The 19,143-nt window shown below is 40.7% G+C and overlaps 1 protein-coding gene across 1 annotated transcript in view; it reads right to left on the bottom strand.

The window, feature by feature from the left end:
- Positions 1–19,143, bottom strand: part of COL4A6 (collagen type IV alpha 6 chain) — a 119,885-nt gene that overhangs the window by 38,893 nt on the left and 61,849 nt on the right. Inside the window, 9 exon segments of the mRNA XM_009646512.2 lie at positions 834–926; positions 1,773–1,814; positions 1,960–1,995; positions 2,646–2,708; positions 3,139–3,174; positions 4,613–4,681; positions 7,205–7,321; positions 13,084–13,128; positions 14,602–14,736. Coding sequence (XP_009644807.1) covers positions 834–926; positions 1,773–1,814; positions 1,960–1,995; positions 2,646–2,708; positions 3,139–3,174; positions 4,613–4,681; positions 7,205–7,321; positions 13,084–13,128; positions 14,602–14,736 — 636 coding nt within the window.

Below are 19,143 nucleotides of genomic sequence, written 5' to 3'. Positions count from 1 at the left end.
CCTAGAAAGAGTCCAGAGGAGAGCAACTAGGATGATAAAGGGACTGGAGCATCTCCCCTACGAGGAAAGGCTGAGACAGTTGGGGTTGTTCAGCCTGAAGAAGAGAAGGCTCCAGGGAGACCTTACAGCGATCTTCCAGTACTTAAAGGGGACCTACAGAAAAGATGGGGAAGAACTCTTTGTCTTCACAGTCCTGCTTACAAATTCAAGAGTGAGCCAAAAGGAATGGCGTCTGTTTGAATCTCACCTCATGCTAATGTAACTCCACTAAGTCAGTCAATACCTCTCATGACTTATGCAGGGGCTCAAGCAAGCTCAGACTGGGCTCTCAAACCAGCCTGTATAGGTCCCAGATTAATTCAGTATGCCTAAATTTCATGCTCGTAGCAGGTCCATATAGCTTTTAATAAAAACACTAACAATCTAAATATGTATCTCAGTAAATGCCAGGATAACAGTAAAGGAGAGAAAGCTGATTATTTCAGAGTAGTGTGCATTATAACCAATGCAAAAGAGCTGGAGATTTTTATTTCTTTCTCTAAATGGATTTGGGTTTTTTGCTTCAGTTGACACAATTTCACAGGTCCAACAGAAATGAACTGCAGTTCATTTATTTTTAGGATTAACAATGAAAACCTTTAAATAGCTTTCAGATTTCTCCTTCTGAGAGGTATGCACTCTCCAGCGGTCCACAATAGCCATCTGGCAAATTAAACTAGTACAGAAAATGATCTTGATTTGGAAATATAACAGCCCTCACTGCCCAGTGATTTCATTCAGCCCTGAATGAAGGAACATGAGGAGGGGGAGAATTATAAGCTGAATTTACAGACCTTTTCTCCTTGCTTCCCTTTTGGAAATCCCATGAATTCGAGTATTCCAGTGGATGGTGGGGGACCTGGAGGGCCAGGCAGCCCTACATCACCCTGTTGGCAAAAGAGGAAGCTATTCACATAGGCAGAACTTGTTTGATTTCCTATGTGGCTTGTGAAATCAGAAAAAAGACACTCTATATCCCATGTACATAGTATCTACGTGCCTTAATGCTGGCATTAGGAGTTTGGTCTTGGAAGACAAAAGATCAGACTGAAAATGAAAATGAAAAAAATGCAATAAATCTGTTTCAGAAGAGTTGTGGATACAAAAAATGGCAAGGAAAAAAAAAGGCTCAGCTTTTGAATCAACAGGAAAACATTCCAGAAAAACTTTGGGGAGACATATGAAAGAAAAGAAGACAAGAAACGATGTAGAATGCTGAGAAACAATTTTAACAGCAGCAGAATCAAGTCCCAAATTGAGAACTTTGAGAAGCCCTGTTGTGCCAGTGTAAATTCTTACACAGACTGCAGGACACCCATTTAGGACAGTGAGACTATAAATTACACATTGGTTGGCCCAAATAATATTATGAAGCCAAAAATAATGAAGTCAGTAGAATAACTCAATACAAGAGGTGAGGGCCCAAAGAAACTACAAGACAGAGATTCAAAAGACGTGTAAGGACCTCATGTCTTGATAACCATGAAAATACTGCACTGAACTGAGAATTTCCCCTTCCTCCTCATCCAGAAAAAGCTCCCATCTGTTTTTTGTGTACCAACAGATAAAGAACCAACAAGATTCTTTAGTATTTGGACTGTCAATCAGTCCAAGAGAAGAAAACAAAAAGGAAATGAAGAAAATGCAAGAACCTAGCCACTTTCTAGAGAATCAAGGTGGAACACTAGAGCATTATTTAATACTCTTTCCAGAACAGAACAAGTTTCACCTACCTTTTCTCCTTTCTCTCCTTGAAAGCCTAATCCCATGTTACCCTAGGAGAGAAAAAAACACAATGATGAATGATTAACAAAACAACAGCAACAGCAGCATCACTATTACCTAGGCCAACAGCAGGGTTAAAAAAGCCAACAATCAGAAAGATTCAGTAGAAAGAAGACAGGAAAGGTAGGTACTTACTTTTGGACCTGGTGGCCCAGGGGGACCCATTGGACCCTAAATGTGAACAAGATCAAGACTTTATTTCTTTTGACTTAATTAGGATGCACACAATTGGAGCAATGCTGGGATCTGCAGTGGTACCTGAACATTCATCATTTGCCCCCAAAGCAAAAATAACTGATACACATGATCTTCAAGTCTTCACATCTATAATAGACAGCATAGCCCTTTGGTATTGTGGTTAAGAGCAAACTTAAATTTAAAAGCAACAAACACATAGTTCATTTTTACCTCTGACCAATGGAAATTCTCTTGTCTTGTAGTATCTTAAAAAAGCAACTCTTTAGCACATTTTATGATGACAAAGGCTCCAAACCTGCCAAGGTCAGCATATGCCCTCTAGTCCCAAGACAAGGAAGTGCTCATAATAGCATAATGTAGTGTTTGCAGACAGCACTCTAGGGCTTTGCTGGAGCCCTCATTCACCGTTGCTGCTCTGAACACTGCTCTAGAGAGGAGCCTTCCCTCTTGTGATTGGATTAAATTATCTAAGTGTAAGTATTCTATGCTTGAAGTCAGCCGTGCTCAGTCCTTTTAGATGCGCACACGCTTTTGCTCGTCACAACACAAGCACAGACAAGGAGGGAAAACTGCCATCATTTTGAACTGTTCTATCAACAAGTGCAACAGTTGAGGTCTCCTACCTGCAAACCTGGTAATCCTATAGGGCCCGCAGAACCTATTGGACCTGGAAAACCTTTGGGGCCCTACAAGAACAACATAGGACAAATACAGAATGTGCAGCACTTACCCCATCAAACCCCAATCAAAGACAAAGTGAGTCTCAGGAAACATTAAGTAATATACCCTAATTAAGAATGCCAATTTAAATACTGTAACAATCCATTTAATATTATTAGATGTATTTTGAAAATCAAAGTTATAGAATTCAATGGTAGAGGGAGTTTGATTTGAAAAAGGAAAACTGGAACAGATAATAGCAAAAATCTGACTTCCTCTACCATAATGTGGTACCATAACTCATACCATTACAAAGCTGGAATTGCTCCTGCTACTGGTATCACACATATAAATACATGGCCCACTAATTTGAAAAGTGTTCTTGAGAACCAATACAAGAAAAATTACCTACTTAATGTTCTTTAAAATCATTATTTCCCAAATTAAATAACTTACAGAAATTCCATCCAATCCAGGAAGACCATTTTCTCCCTAAATGATAAATGCATGAGTAAAAGTTACATTGTGTTATTGCAAGAATCTAAAAGTAACATTAAGTTTTGTATAAATAGCAATATTTGCTGTTAGTTAATATTAGATCAAGTATAAATGGGAAAATATTTTGACACCTGTGCTTCCATATTTAAATTGGGTAATGGAAAGATTCCAAAACTCCAAAACAACCATTTTATTTATGGGTAACAAGAGAAACTAAAGTGGCACAAAAAAAAAATTTGTATGAATTGTATAAATACTGGCAAAGACACTATCAAAAACTTTCATTACAAAACCACTATAAAATATATAAAAGCATATTATTATATCAAAATATCTGTATTTCCAATAAACACCAAAGCAAATAAAGATTATTTAACTTTTACCAACTTACAATGTGGGCAGACTTTTAGAAAAGTTCTTTATTTTGACCAAAAAAGTCAGTATGAGGGGCCTTACATGACAGAATAAATTTCTCAATAATTTCAATATTTAATGAAGCATGGGACTGCTAAATATTTCTGAATTCAGTACCAAAAGAGGTACTGAATCCTTTGTATATTTATTCCAAACCTAGTACTTCTGGCAAAAATCAAACCCATGTTAAGCTGGTGAGTGTTTGTTTTCAGGCAACAAAACCCCAAATCTTTTGCATGAGCATGTTCAAGAACTTATATACTATTCTGAACAATAAACAGAAGTAGTTTGTATTTTCTGTACAGGAAATAAAATTACAGACTTGATACAGACATTTCAGGGTGAGGTCCTTAGAGTAAAATCCTAACATCACAGTGGCAAAGGATGGAATACTATGGGTGGGATATGATATTCATGTATTTAAACCGAGACTATGACTCATTACTTACTGGTACCTCCCAGTACAAAAAGCCCTGGGAGGCAGCTAGGATCTCACAGTGGAAATCTAAACATGCACTTGGGAGTTTCCTGAGCTATTAATTCAACAGACCTGGCACATGCAAAGCTGTCAGTTACAGGAAAGTTCTGAGTGTAGCTGGGGGCCCCTCCTTTGCTACATCTGCATCTAGAAACACATATGCTACCTCATATAAGTCAGGATAAGCTTACAAGAAATTCCTCACATCCGTGATTCGACACCACAAACGAATGGTACTAGCTCTCCAGAGACAAGTGAAGGACCGGCAACTACACTGAACGGTAACAGAACGAGCAGTGTCCCAGCATCCCAGTATAGGATAAACAAGATCGCTGCAAAGACCAAGCAATTCTGAGAGTATTCTGCGTTGTCTTAATGAAGTTATTATAAGGCCTTTTTGACAGCTCTGCATTCAAACATACCCAGGACACCCAGGTCTAGCATCATGAGCAATCTAACCTGCAGCATCAGCCCTGCAACCTGTAGGACATTAAAGTGTTTCTTCTACTGCATTTTCTCTTACGTGATGACAAGTCTTACCTTCATTCCTTTAAGACTGCCTTGAGCAAAAACAGGTTCTCCTTTAAGGCCTTTTGGGCCAGGATGACCCTGATTTAAAGAAAAAAAAAAAAAAAGGTCAAAAATAAATTTCCGGAAAAAATCCTGATTTAGTTTTGAAAGAATTTATATTCAGCATAATGAACAAGGCAAACTCCTGGCTCCAGTGAACTGCAAAAGCACCACTGCAGCTTTGTCAAAGAAGCTGTGGTATTATGAGAACTTAAGACTTCCTGCAGCTTTAGAAAAACAAGGTTCTGCAAACATTTTCTCTGGTATTTTCCTGTTTATATTAGATTTCCTTTTTATTTTAGGCCTTCAACAACTTTTAAGATCCTATTTGAATCTGCTTGACATGGTGTAACCCTCCTGTTCATATAGATATCAATGCCATCCAGAGGGACCTTGACCGGCTAGAGAGGCAGGCCTGTGCAAACCTCATGAAGTTCAATGAGGCCAAGTGCAAGGTCCTGCAGAGCTGGGGGGGCAATCCCAAACATGGATTCAGGCTGGCTGATGAGTGGATTGAGAGCAGCCCTGTGGAGAAGGATTTGGGAGTACTGGTGGATGAAAAACTGCGTATGAACTGTCAATGTGTGCTCACAGCCCAGGCAGCCAACTGTATCCTGGGCTGCATCAAAAGCAGTGTGGCCAGCAGGTCAAGGGAGGGTATTCTGCCCCTCTACTCTGCTCTCATGAGACCCCACCTGGAGTACTGCATCCAGCTCTGGGGCCCCCACATAAGAAGGACATGGACTTGTTGGAGCAAGTCCAGAGGAGGGCTGGAGCATGTCCCCTGTGAGAACAGGCTGAGACAGTTGGGGTTGTTCAGCCTGAAGAAGAGAAGGCTCCAGGGAGACCTTACAGCGATCTTCCAGTACTTAAAGGGGACCTACAGAAAAGATGGGGAAGAACTCTTTATCAGGGATTATGGTGATAGGACAAGGGGCAATGTTTTTAAACTGAAAGAAGGTAGATTTAGATTATCTGTTAGGAAGAAATTCTTCACTGTGAGGGTGGTGAGGCACTGGAACAAGTTGCCCAGAGAAGCTGGGGATGCCCCATCCCTGGAAGTGTTCCAAGGCCAGGCTGGATGGGGCTTTCAGCAACCTGGTCTAGTGGAAGGGGTCCCTGCCCATGGCAGGCGGGGTGGAACTAGATAATCTTTAAGGTCCCTTCCAACCCAAACCATTCTATGACTCGATCTCTTGTTTAACACTGTGAATCACTGAATTTTGTTTAGAATCAACGAGATAAAAAACTGGCAGACTGGATGAATCTTCTGAAAAAGCTGCCATTATAATTCTAGATTTACTCAATTTATTTTAATCTTCATCATCCCATCCAATTTATCTGAGGTGATTTCATTTAATTGCCAACTTAATTTGAGAGCGGTTGGCTGATCCAAGCAGCTTTCCTTGCCAAAAATGTAATCCTAGAAGCATTACAAAATAGAAATCTGAGCAGCAGGTATGAGTAAATCAGTTACTTTAGAAAGCAGTACTTTAATTTGATCTTATTGCTTCAGTATTTTTCAACATCATATGATTCTCAAGACTGGATGACATGTAAAGATGTCTTAGCACAGTTTAGAAATGCTGAAACAAATGGCATTATTTACATCTGCCAGCTGCGTTTTCTTCCTCTTTTTCATGTATATGTGCAAAGGAGTTCCATTACATGTATGATTAGTCACACAACTGGTGTTTGTAAGATCAGGCTTCGAATATGAACAAATACTCAAATATTGGTAAAATATTTTAATATCAAGTCAAATATTTTTTGCTTACACTTCAAAAATAACCATGTACTTTTATAGAAAGACTATAATTTCCCAAAGCATCTGAGTGGAGTTCTTATATAACTAATCCTTCCCACTTAAAACAGAGTGTAGAGTGTGACCCAGCTACCTTCACTTCCTCTACAGTAAATGCAAAAAAATGGGTATCTCCAAAGACAATTCATCCTGAAAAGTAAAGGGGTAGAAGTGCTCTTGCAAGTACGACTCTCCGTAAGAGGGGAGTTCAGATGAATAGATCAGACACCTAACTTCAAGGTGTCCAATGCCAGCTAAATAAAATCCAACCTGGTAGAAAAGTGTTTTCAAAAGTAAAACACATACCCTGGAATGTAAATGCTACTGACACTCAGAGACTGAAGCTTTTCGCCATCTCAAGACCTGAAGGAAAGCATCCAATATTTGATGCATATATTTGAATGTGGGATAACATCCTTTCCTGAATCAGCAGCCACTAAGTTGAAACATGGCAGGTGGAATATGTTTGACACTTCATGGTTCTTAAAAACGTTATCATGGTTTCTTCTGAGTTAGCTTGAATACTGCTGGTGACAATGGTATAACTTGGTGTGGGAGCATACTGAATTCACAGGATCTTCATTTTACCCTCAGAGTGGAATTTCAATAAGAAAATGATACTGAGTGCTAACAATGCTAATAAACCTAGGGTTATTAGGGTTCTCCCTAAGTACTTAGGAGTTACTTTTCCAACAATGGAATGAAAAGCAAATCCTGGCTTAGGGACTACAAAATACCATATTAGAGTTGAGACATACAGGCAGCCCAGGTAGGCCAGGAAACCCATCTGATCCAGAAGCGCCAGGACTCCCAGTGGTACCATTGCAGCCATCGAGGCCAGGCGGACCTCTAGGTCCAGATTGCCCAGGGTGACCCTGTGTAAAGAGGAAAAAGAGAGAACGACTGACAGGATGCATTATTTTATTACTAATACTGTCCCCTGAAAACTGATATTTTCCAAATGGCAACATAAAACAAAAGAAATGCACAACTCCCACTCAAGTTCAGTGTATGGCAGACTGCAAGAGAACTAGCTTCTTCAGCCAGCATTGTTTATCCTCCCCAAAGCTTAAATCCTAGAACATTGGCTGCATTCATTTAATTACCTTTTTCTCCAAGGGATAATTTTCTGAAGTACATAACTTGTGCATGAGTAGGTCCCGAAAGGGCAATACTCATCCCCCAGCAGTCTGAAATATATGGCATACAACACAGTGTAAAACAGCACACAAGGGTGCACCTGACACCAGGAATGGAAGTTGCTCGTGTAAAAACAAGGGCAGAGGCAGACTCAACAATACCGAGCATTTATAATTCCAATCTGCTTAAAGTTTCAGTGACTTCTCTTCCTTTCCAGTGTGGATTCTTTCCTTTAATAGTTCAACAGATGTTACAGCTCCAGCATCAGGCCATTCAAGCAAAACAGCCTTCCTTGTTATAAACTTAAAACTTTAGGCAAAGCAACTGGGAGAAACACCTAATTAAATTAACATAATTTAAAAGACAGTGTTTGTAATGGTCAATTATTAAACAAGCAGAGTAGAATACAATTGTACCTCATTCTGATTTCACACCTCTTTTGCCCTGGTATAGCTCTATTAATTTGACTGGCGTTCACTCAGCGTGGTACTGGTGCAAAGGAGATCAAAGTTTGAGACTTTAGTTACTTTTTCTTCAGTGTCATGTAAGTATGTGTAGGCAAACCACAGAAAGGCAGAACTGTCAGTCGCACTACCCAGGTTTCGAGCAGCTCCTTGTTCTATCCTCCTTTTCACAGAAATGAGTTCTGTGGCACTCAAAGACAGTGTTTGGTGGCAGGAAGAAAAATGAAACTTATGGCGATAGTATCAGTGACTGACAGTTCTCTCCCTTCCCTCTGTACACCCTGATCTTGACTCATCCCAAAAGTACTTTTGTTTGATCCCAAAGATTCATCCTTAAGATATGGCATTAAACAAGTTATGACTCACACTAGGAAAGTAAAAAAAATAAACATGGATAAAATGGAGATAAAGCAGAACATTAACAATCCTTCATGCCTGACACTTAAAACAAAACACACTTATGTTGCTAAAGGTCTTCCTAGTCCAAGCCAATAGCATATGCTCTGACCAAACTCAGTGAGAACTTTGCAGTAATGTAAAGCCTTTTATCTGAGGATCTGAAAATGCCGTGCAAAAATGTGGGAATGCTATAATATTAATTTTATGGATGGGAAGCTGGGGGCACACAGTAGCAGAGTGACTTTCCCAAGGATGCAGAGCAACTTAGGCTGCAATTACATAAACACTCAAGCTGATCACTGGTCTTGGCTGCTGCCAGGAGGGCCATCGCACACTCCTGCTTACTCACACCTACCTCTTCCCTGTGCTGGCATAAGCACAGGCAGAATAGGCGAGTCGGAGCAGGAAACCAACACAGCAGAGAAATAACTATTCTGTTTCTTAATGGGGTTAATTTTCAGCCAGATGAGTTCTTTGGTCCAGTTCATTTGGGCAACTGCATTGCAATTTGTGCCAACAAAATGGAGAGAAGGGGAGAGAGCCCAGATCTGCTCTCTGACAGTCAATAAGGTGCAAATTAATTAATGTAAAGTGTGTCTCCAGTACAGGATCAAGGCAGCTCACCCAGACAAGTAAAAATTTGAGATTAAACAAGGCCCCAGGACATGGAATGAAGTCATCCCAACGTAGTACCAGTTGCCCTGATGATTAAAGTCGGTTTGTCAAAACACCCACATGTGGTGTGCAAGCAGGGACTTGCCAGGCTCCGCTAACTGACAGGAGAAGGCTGAAACACCAATTTATTGCCACTTACATTTTTCTCTTACAAAATATTTAATTTGCTTCCCAAAGCTGGAACAAATCAGTGGCAACCCACCCTCCTCCATCCATGTGGGATGTCATAGCCCCAAGAACAGCAAGTGTCTGATGGGACAGGCTGTGACTGCAGAGGGAGGCCAGAGTGGTCAGTGTCTACCAGATCTTTCACTTTGTTTACAGCATCAGCAAAACCAGAAGCTAACGTGGGACAAGTGCACATGTATCTGGTTACAACATAAGGTGACCAGCTGCAGGGTTTAGTGAAGCTGAACGGCCAACATCTGCCCCTCAGAGCTAGACAACAGGGAGCCAGCTGCTAAGCCTTTAGTGCTGGCCAAGAGCCAGCCCATGACAGGCAGCTGACTGGTGGCCTCATGTCTTGGGAAATGATTTGGGTGAGATCTCCTACCTCTTGGACCAACACAGTGTGTAAGTAGCCCAAAGGGTTTTGGTATCCTCTTAATATGTGAGAAAGGATCACAAGGAGACGACATAAAATATGCCAACCACAGAGATTTCTTATGTGTATTAAGTAAATCTGTGGCCCTACCACTTAATCCCATGGCACCCACGTCTGTGGTTCTGAGCCAAAGCATGACACAGACTGACACACACGCACACACATACACATGGCATCTCCTTCGCTTTGGCAAAAAAACCCACTGGTTTTAGCTACTTTCTAGCTATCTCTCTCTCCTATCAGAATTCACAGTGTTTTGTTTTAAGAACCTTACCTGAGGAGATACTGAGCACCCACAACTGAATTCCTTGAGAGTTGTAAAGTTCTGGCTTAAATGAACTTTTTCCCCAGGGATTTAACATACTGATTTAAAGAGCTGTTTTGACCTGAAAAACGGTGGTTAATAGTTTCACTGCTCTCACCTCCTCTAATTCCTGTTTTGGCAGATGTGCCAGTTCAGCACAAGCACTTCAACTGACTAAGGCAGAAGACTTTTACAGGCTTTACTTATGCATGGCAGGGTGACTGCTTTACAGACCTCAGTTAAACCACAGGCTGGCGAGATCACTTGCGCTTTCTTTTCTCACAAAAGGAGACATTCCCTGAGAGACAGATAAGGAAACTTCAACTGTTCATCTAGGCCCTTGCTTTATCTGACTTTTCCTCGTATGGTAACATCATGACCCCAAGGGGCCTCTTTTCTAAATCAAACAGCACAAAAGCAATCCCAACAGGAAAGCTCAACAAATATTTAAAAACAGGGAAACAAATGCAATTATGGGTGAACACAAAACTAATTGAATAAGCAGTTTCACGGATGACTATGGCAAAGTGGTCACAAAATAGAGAACTTTGCCTCTCCATGTAGCTCTAGCTTTCATGGTACAGACAAGGGCTCACTTCTCATAGAAATATTCTTTCTAGAATTCCTTGGACAGTTCATGAAAAGCTATATATAATCTCACAGCTCCAGTTCCAGCCTTTGCCAGAGGTGTCCTTGAATCCTGTCCTATAGGAAAAAATAAACTTCCCGAGTAGGGCTAAGGATTTGAGGGTTTCTGCTATAGTGTGACACGAAAGGCTAGCAACAAACACATGTAGCTGTATTTACTAGGTTAAAGGGATTAATCAGACCAGCTGCAACAACATGATTTACTTGCCACCAGCATTCCCCAAGGGAACTCTGTGGAACACCACTTCCCTTTAAGGTCAATAGTAGGATTCCCCTCTGAATCACGGCCTTGCAGTCTTTTGGCCATGACTAAAATGTACCTGCCCACGCTAACATACCTGCATCCGACAAAGAACCTCTCTTCATATTGAGATGTTAATTCTTATGCAGAGACAGCAATAAATTTTTACTTCTGTCTTACACGTATCAGCACACACATGCTCTCTCTCCTTTGCTCTGCATTTCAAACATCCATATAACATGCATATGTTCGTATACATTTCACAACAAACTGAAGCTACTCCCTATCCTGAAATGCAACTGGCAAAAGTATAAATATTTTCTCAAGCAGTGGTGGTTTCTGTTTTCACCCTAGAATGGAAGTATTTATCGCAGTGCCTAGAATGTAAACAGTAGGAACTATTTTCCCTTCCCCCTTTTTCTGTCCTGCAGTTGTGGTACGGAAGAGCCACAGTGGTGAGCACTTTGCTATTCATGAGTAGCAAAACCTGCCTCTTTCCCATTCGCACACCTGCAGAATACTGTAAAGCTGACAGAGGAGATCTGCATATGCTGGAGGCTTTGAATCCTCTCATCTACCTCCCCGACTCTCTCCTTGGAATGCCTATCGCTGCCAACTACCTGGCAATGGCTCTTGCTGTAGCTCTGCCTCCCCTCATTGTTGGGAATCCCCTTTCTCCAGAGCCTCATCTGAAAAAATACCCTGAGAACAGCATGTTCCCACAGTGTGTTCAATTAAATTAAGTATTATGGGAACAGCTTGTTCTCTTCAGAGCTAGAGAGTTGGCTGGTGGGAAAAGAAAAAAATAGCAGCAAGGGAGTAGAGAAGGAGAGAAAACAGGCAAGGATGAGCAGAGGGGGAGAGAAGAACAAGGGCCAGGAAGGAACTGGAATCAAGCAAGCCCATTTACAGGGCCAACTGTGCATTTTCAGCCAATCTATCAAAACAATCCAGTTTTTGATAGGAAGGAAGAAAACACAGCTCAACTGTTGGAGATCTTGGCCAGCTGAGGAAGTAGGGAAGATGACAAAGAGCATGAGTATAGTCTGAAGGCACAAGGATACAGAAGATGGAAAAATGTTATCAAGAAAAAAAAAGAATTCTAATATCATAAGGAGAAAGCAGGATGAGCTAAATAGTGTAGAGAGAGCAAGGAAATTTGGGGCAACTTCTAAAGCTGGCCCAGCTAAAATTCCCCTGAGGTAAAGTGTCTGTAAGACACCTTTGCAAAAATCACTGGGGAAAACCAAAGCAAAAGAAAGCTGGTCAGAACACTCTAGGCACATAATTTTTTGTATGGTAAAGGAAACAACTGTCACTAGGATGTTAAAGTTCTAAAGAATGAAAGAAACAAGCAAAAAAAATCCTGATGGTCAGGGAAAGTGGTGACTTACCCCATCACCTGGAAAATGCAGCAAGTATCTCTTTCCTGGCTTAGGTTTCTGAAAGGCTCAGATCTAAACCAGAACTAGCATCTAGTGGAGAAACAAGGCTTCTCTGGAGGGCCTCAGCTCTAATCACTATTTTCATTCATATCATACCAAAAGAAGTTTGAGGGAGACCTGATAACAGTTATTACATACAAGGAGACTACTACAAAGTAAAAGGGAACAATCTGCTCTCTGTGTCTGTGACGAGTAAAATGAGAATTAAGAGGTTTAAACTGCAAAACGACTGAGGTTAGACATTAACAAAGCTTTTCTAACGGAGAAGTTAGTCTCCATCACTACAAGGTTTTAAGAATTGGTTCAGAAACACATACTAAAAATGGCCTGAAGCACAGCTGTTCATGCCTGTTTGACTGTTGGAGGTCCCTTTCAATTCCATAAGTCTATGATTTTATGATACAGTGTTCTCTAGACACGGTGCTGAGAAAACATGGCACTGAAAGAAAAGCTTACCAATGATGCAGTGGATCCCCATGTAACTCAGGCTCACTTCTTGGTACATATCAACTTCCTATCATCCCATAATCAGATCCAAACCTCTTACAAAACAGCATGGGATCACCAGGTAGACTAACAAACTCTGCCATTTCCCTCCAGAGAGAAGCAAGCACTTGCAAGATACACTATGCATGTGCTAGGCCAGTTGCATTGCGCTTACGTGCTTTTGGTTGTGACTAACATTCTGGTGGTTTATATCTACATATGCAAACTTACTGGGATCCCGTTGATGCCTTGAAATCCTGGAACTCCCATCGGGCCCTGAAGAAAAAGAGTACACATTATATTTCACTTCATCAATCTGTATATTTCAGTTACCTGTGAGATACTCTTCACTCCAACATTTTCAGTCTTGGACTTTAGCTTTCAAAACCAAAAGGAGCAAACTATCTCATGCAGATTCTCTCTGACCGCAGGGGTCAGTGAAGATAGGAACTGAGCATCTGAGCTTGACTGGATGCCAACTGAGTGTTTCAAGAATGTTTTAATCAGGCAATTTAAAGTAAAAATGTAATCTCCTACTGCACATCTGGGGAAAACAAGATGACAGGAAAATAAACAATCCAGTATGAGCTTAACTCTCAGTGTCACACATGACCTTCCATGAGTTTCAACAGGACTTATGGGTTTTCCTCTCTATACTTGGATAGCACCACCCAGAGATATGCAGACCACTGTATTAACTTCAGATCACCCCTGGCTGAGTTGGTTCTCTTGCCCTGTTCTGGATAGTAGCAAAACACACTGTGTAAACAGAACACCCAGCCTAAACTACTCTTGCTTTGGAAAGGTAAGGTATGTTGCTTCCACAAGGGATAAAGATATAAAATCTTATTGCATGTTGATACTACGTATGTATTCATTTCAATGGATAGAAACAGCAGTTCTGGGGCAAATAATGGATTTTTTCAGTGCAAGGAAATTGGTTCCAATCGTTAAAGACGAGTTCGTATCCTGGTTTTCTGTGTCTTCCAAAATCTGGTTTTAATGATTTCAGTGTTATCTGCTAGAATTATGAAAATGCTATCACTCGTATCAGCACTCAGTTCTTGTTTTGAATCCTCCACTGCCTTTCAGATGAATGCACCACTGAAGCAGTAACTTTCGTTGTCATCATTTTCAGTTTACTTGGTTCTTCGTCTTAGAAGAGAGGGTGACTAGAACTCCAACATGTTGACTAATATTAAATGAGAAGAGGGTGTAACCGCAGCATATGAAAGTACAACTCACCTAGTTTTCATCTAGCTAGCTCACCTATCAGTAGCTGGGAAAACATGGAAGACAAACTCTGCTCTGTAGGTCCTGGTACCTAAATTATGTGTCTTTTGTTTATTTGCACACATGACCTGAGTACCCTGCATCAAGTAGACTGGTAAGATGCTCTGGGATAGTCCCAGAATGCAAGCCCTTGTCCTAACGTCCCAGACTTCCTTCAGACCAACCAGCTCCATGTCTTTTTGAACGTAGTGTGAATAACACCCATCTATCCCTGGGCATGTGAAGTGAAAGACTACTTGCAATACTCATTTGGTTATCGATGGTGACAATGTTCAGCAACTTTAGGAACTGTATTCTCATTCAAAAATAAAAGCAGGGGATTCTCTAAAGATACTAATGAAATGCTGTTGCGTCCTTACCCCTGGGCAGGTAGTCCAATATTATCTTTATTTATTCAAAAATATATACAAGGCCATAGATCTACTGCAGGGATGGAAAAGTCACCGTTGAGCCTACCTTGTCACCTTTCTGTCCAGGTGGTCCAGGAGGGCCCACTGCTCCTCTCTCACCTTTTGCTCCCGGCAAACCTTCTGGGCCAGTAAATCCAGGCGCACCTATTGGTCCTTGAAGCCCAATCGGTCCTGGTCGACCCTAATACACAACAAAAAATAAGTCAATGCACCATGTTCACAAACCTCTTTGCAATTACTCTATCCAACTCAATCTTTAATGCAATTCAATACCTCTCAGGGTACTTAGGACATCCTAAAGTTTTCCCTGTACATTCTCAGATAAAGATATTATTTCAGGTAAGTCATGAATTATAGTAAGAAATCTCCCCCTTTTCCTGGAAGATTTATTACTATCCATATTGCTGTAGGAAGGAACAGGGGAAGACAAGTGTTTTGAGCTCAAATTGGCTGCTGCTTCTTACATTTGCACCTCTATTTCCAAGCTGCAAAGTGCAAAAAGATTCTGCTTATGCTTTAGATCAAGCACAACAAAAAGATAACACAAGGTGCAAGAAGCGCATGAGTCACATGCAGTCAGAAAGCACACTTTAGAGTATTTGAGACTAGTACAACGGTTGGCTCACAATTGGGATTGATTCCACTGTGCTCTCCTGGTTACGTTATAATCAGGGTGTGGATTTTGGTTTCTCAGGCACAAAAAGAAGGGTGCAATGGCTGAGCATTGCCCGAAGATGGCAGCCTTTTCTACAGCTGCAGGGATTCATGTGTGAGTGATGAACTTTCATTTTTCTATCACTACATGGATGTGCAGAGGAGCCTGGTACTTGTTTCTAAAACAAGCCAATGTTTAAAACATTTTGCTGTAGTTGCTCTGATTTTTTATTAAGCTCAGAAGCCGCCTCTTGGCAGCTGAACGCTTACCACAGAGTTTTCTGTTAATATTTTTGTACTTTTCATTTGGTTCACTGTGAGAGAACTTGAGACAGAGATCAACAGAGTCTAAGGTCCCAAAGTACCAGTAGAAAGTGTCAGTTTAGGGCTCTGTTTTCTACTGGCAAGACAGTCAGTGGATTACATGAAGTTATCCATGCAAAGAATCAAGGCTTACATTAAAAGATATAGAATGGAGGAGGAAGTTAAAAAAAAAATAAAAATCATCCTCCTTTCAGCTCTCCACTACACTCACGTCCATGGTAGCGTGTTTCCCTTCTATTTCTCTAACTCCTTAAAACAGCAGAAGGAATGCAGCTCCCTGCTGCAAGTGTTTTAGTAATCTCAGCTGGAGACATACAAAGTCCCGACTCCATGCCTTGGCAGGTAAAAGACTTCACAGTTATTTTAAAAATACATTTTTACATGTTAATAATCAAGCAAAATGAAACAAACGGCAATTGATTTTAAAAACTCTTTTTCCAGGATCATTTTTAGTACCTGTTTAGGCTAAAATATTTTGTCCCATATTCCATGTTTCTCCACTGCTGGCTGGAGCAGGGTTTTTTTTGAAGTGCAGCAGTTGCCCCGTGTCATTCTTTCTGTTGTGATTGTTTCACCCTGGCCTTTTAACTGAGGTCAAGTGCATGCTTTGTATTTCATACCTTTTCTGTCTAGACACTGTCCATACTGTGCACTTCCAGAGGCACAGACTCCCATCTGAAAAGGCTTTTCTGTTGATTATTTTTAGCTTTCTTCACTCTGGGCTAATTATCAGCAGAATCCTTTATATTGGGAACCATATGATCATAACATTAATCCCCAAATCTTCAGTGGCCCTTGGCAACCGTACACACACAACAAGGAACATGTTAACGAAAATCACATGCTTTGCTCTCACTTTCAGTCTCAGCTTTAACTTTTTAATTTCCTATAGTCACAAGCTATCCAGAGTCTGTCAGGCAATTTCTCATTTACAAGATGTGGGTTGTGGACTGTTTACCTCAAGGCAAGACAGCAGTGGAGAGACATACCCTAAAAATTGGCATGTTAGTGTTACAGCCAGCCACCACCCACAAAAACAACAGCATCCAAGAGTCCACCAAGGTTTCTAGAGAAAACACACTGTGAATTCCTCACTTGTTTGAATTGCTAACGCTTCTGTATTCAATTAGTTTGATTGCCTGGCTAATGGTAGTGTTTCACAATGACTGGAACTAATAGGAATTAAAATTTTAGGAGACTTCTGTTTTGCTCTGCTGCAGGTCACTTTGAGAAATATATCTAGATGAGACAGTAAAGACCACTGACTACATGTTCTGCTTGTGTTCAGTTCTGCAGCTCTGATGGAAGAATTAAACATGTTCCCTGTGATTTCAGGGCCCATAGGTAAAAAGCTCTCTTTTGCTTTAGTGCCCTACAAGAAAGATTTTAACAGCACTTGAAGATTTTGTCCAGTGCCTTAGAGTGTCACTAAACCATAAAGACACAGTAAAGTGCTTCTAATCTCTCAGATAATGTGATTATGCCATGAGAATCAGGCTCTCAAGAATTCCTACTGTTTCATTTGAAGTCTATATGGATGGAAATCATGTTTTCTATGCTGAAACAAAGGACTTGCTTCCACTGCTAAAAAAGCAGCATTTTTCGTCTCTCAGCAGCACTCCCATGAACCGTCCCAAGATAAAAGCATTATAAAGAGCAGGCACTGTGGTGTGCAGGAGCAATTCCACGATAAAAGCACAATGAAGACTCAGGTTTTACCACAAGGTAAACTTACAGGGTTCAATGCCAGGTGGAACTACTGTTTGACCTCAATGAGTTTACCTTGTGGTAAAAAGTTAAGTGCCTCGACTTTGCTGTGCTTTGCCATCAGGATTGCTCTTACTTATCCAAAAGATAAAAAGAATAAAACATCTCTTAGCAGCGAGAACAAGCTTAAACATAAAATGTGGATTATGTCAAACAGAAACTACAGTGAATCAACAGAGCTCCCTATTTGCAATCTTTACTGTTCAATGTATATAGTCCAGTAGCCTGTAGAAAAGCCATTAGTAATTAACACAAATGGTATCATTTTGGTTTCCTGGCTGCATGACAACCCTTTTTAAAAAGAGAAAAATTATAGAACACTAGTGACACCAAGCAAGGACAAAATCTATGAAATTACTGTGACTTGTGAATGTTTTCTGAAATGCCCACTAGAATTTCATGTATTCGAAAACCATGACCTGCATTCTCAAACGTATTTGTACACCAGGCTCTTACTACACAAGCAGCACTAAATGAGATGCCTGTCTCTGTCATGAATACAATGCCGGTAAAAAATGGCATTATTTCATGATATACCACGTGTTTCCACCAATAGTTTCAGGATTTTGACAAGTTTGTGCCACAAGTTCAGTATGAGTTACGTGCATCTGATACGCACTTAGCTATTGCAAACCATTAAAAATACAGAGATGTCTCAGGTATTCAGGTTTCTATTCTCAATGTGTGGCAACCAAGAAGAAAAAATGGCTGGGATAGGAACCTCCCATTGCTTCTGAATCACCACACTGCAGAAGGCGGTAACCAAAATGGCCTGAAAATGTAATTTGATGGCTACGTCTTTCAAGGTGGAAACGGTTCTGTAACACGTGCCTTCTTCCCTTCACTCTTTTAATTCATCTGCAACCCGGGGTGTCAGAGGAAAGGCCAGTATGGTGGGTAGTGACGGGGCCTCTCTACTGCTACACAATCAAATGCATCACAGTTTCTCTATTGTCCCTACCCCTTTTGCCAACTCTAATACCCCACATAAATTTTCGCCCACTGAAGCAGAGCTGCTACACATAGCATTGCGAATTCCAAACATTCTTTTTTTTTTTTTTTCCCATTGCCTCTGTGAGCTTAGAGAATAAAATGTAAATCTATTTGATTTGTCGCTGTGCAAAGGAGCACACGTGGCAGTGGTATGGAACCACTGGACATGCCCCTTATTTCAGGGACAAAAAAATAACACAAGTGCTTACTTATGTGGGGGACAGTACTACCAGCCTCACTCACTATCAAATGCTAGCTCAGTGATTCATCACTGATAAATGACACTGGAACTCACAAAGTGAGATGCGTTTTGCAGGACTAGTAAATAAGCAGAATACTACTGATCCCTACTTCAGTTAGTAAATTCATAGACTGCCATATTTCAAGCAACAAAGCATTATTATTTTTCTAAGCAAAGTTAAGGGCCAGGGTATGAAAAGAGCAAGTGAATTTAAAGATGTTCACGTTTTCTCAAACTAACACATAGTTCCTTCTCTACGAGAATTCAGCGACCACATTTTTAAAAAGGGTCTTATTCACACTCTATTTCTTCATCCATTATTTCCCCCATAAACAATGTTTTATCGATAAAAAAAGTGCTAGTGACAACGATTTACTTCACAAGCAACTGCTTTGTAGTCTGAAGCATCTTGTACTCAATGGATTATATTAAGGCAAACCAAAGAGCCAACCATTAAATCATTATAGCCCTGAAAATGTACGTTCTCATATGCTGCATATCGCAGAATCACAGACACTAAGCAGAATCCAGACCAAAACTTTCAAAGAAGAGTTCTGTACCCAATTCCCACGTTGTGCATGATAGCCTGTACAAGGGACCGATCCTTCG

The sequence above is a fragment of the Egretta garzetta genome, unplaced genomic scaffold, assembly GCF_000687185.1.
Source record: "Egretta garzetta isolate BGI_Z169 unplaced genomic scaffold, ASM68718v1 scaffold411, whole genome shotgun sequence".
Classification (NCBI taxonomy): Eukaryota; Metazoa; Chordata; class Aves; order Pelecaniformes; family Ardeidae; genus Egretta; species Egretta garzetta.
The sequence above is the reverse complement of the archived record's forward strand: the minus strand, read 5'-3'. Positions and strand labels throughout refer to the sequence as shown.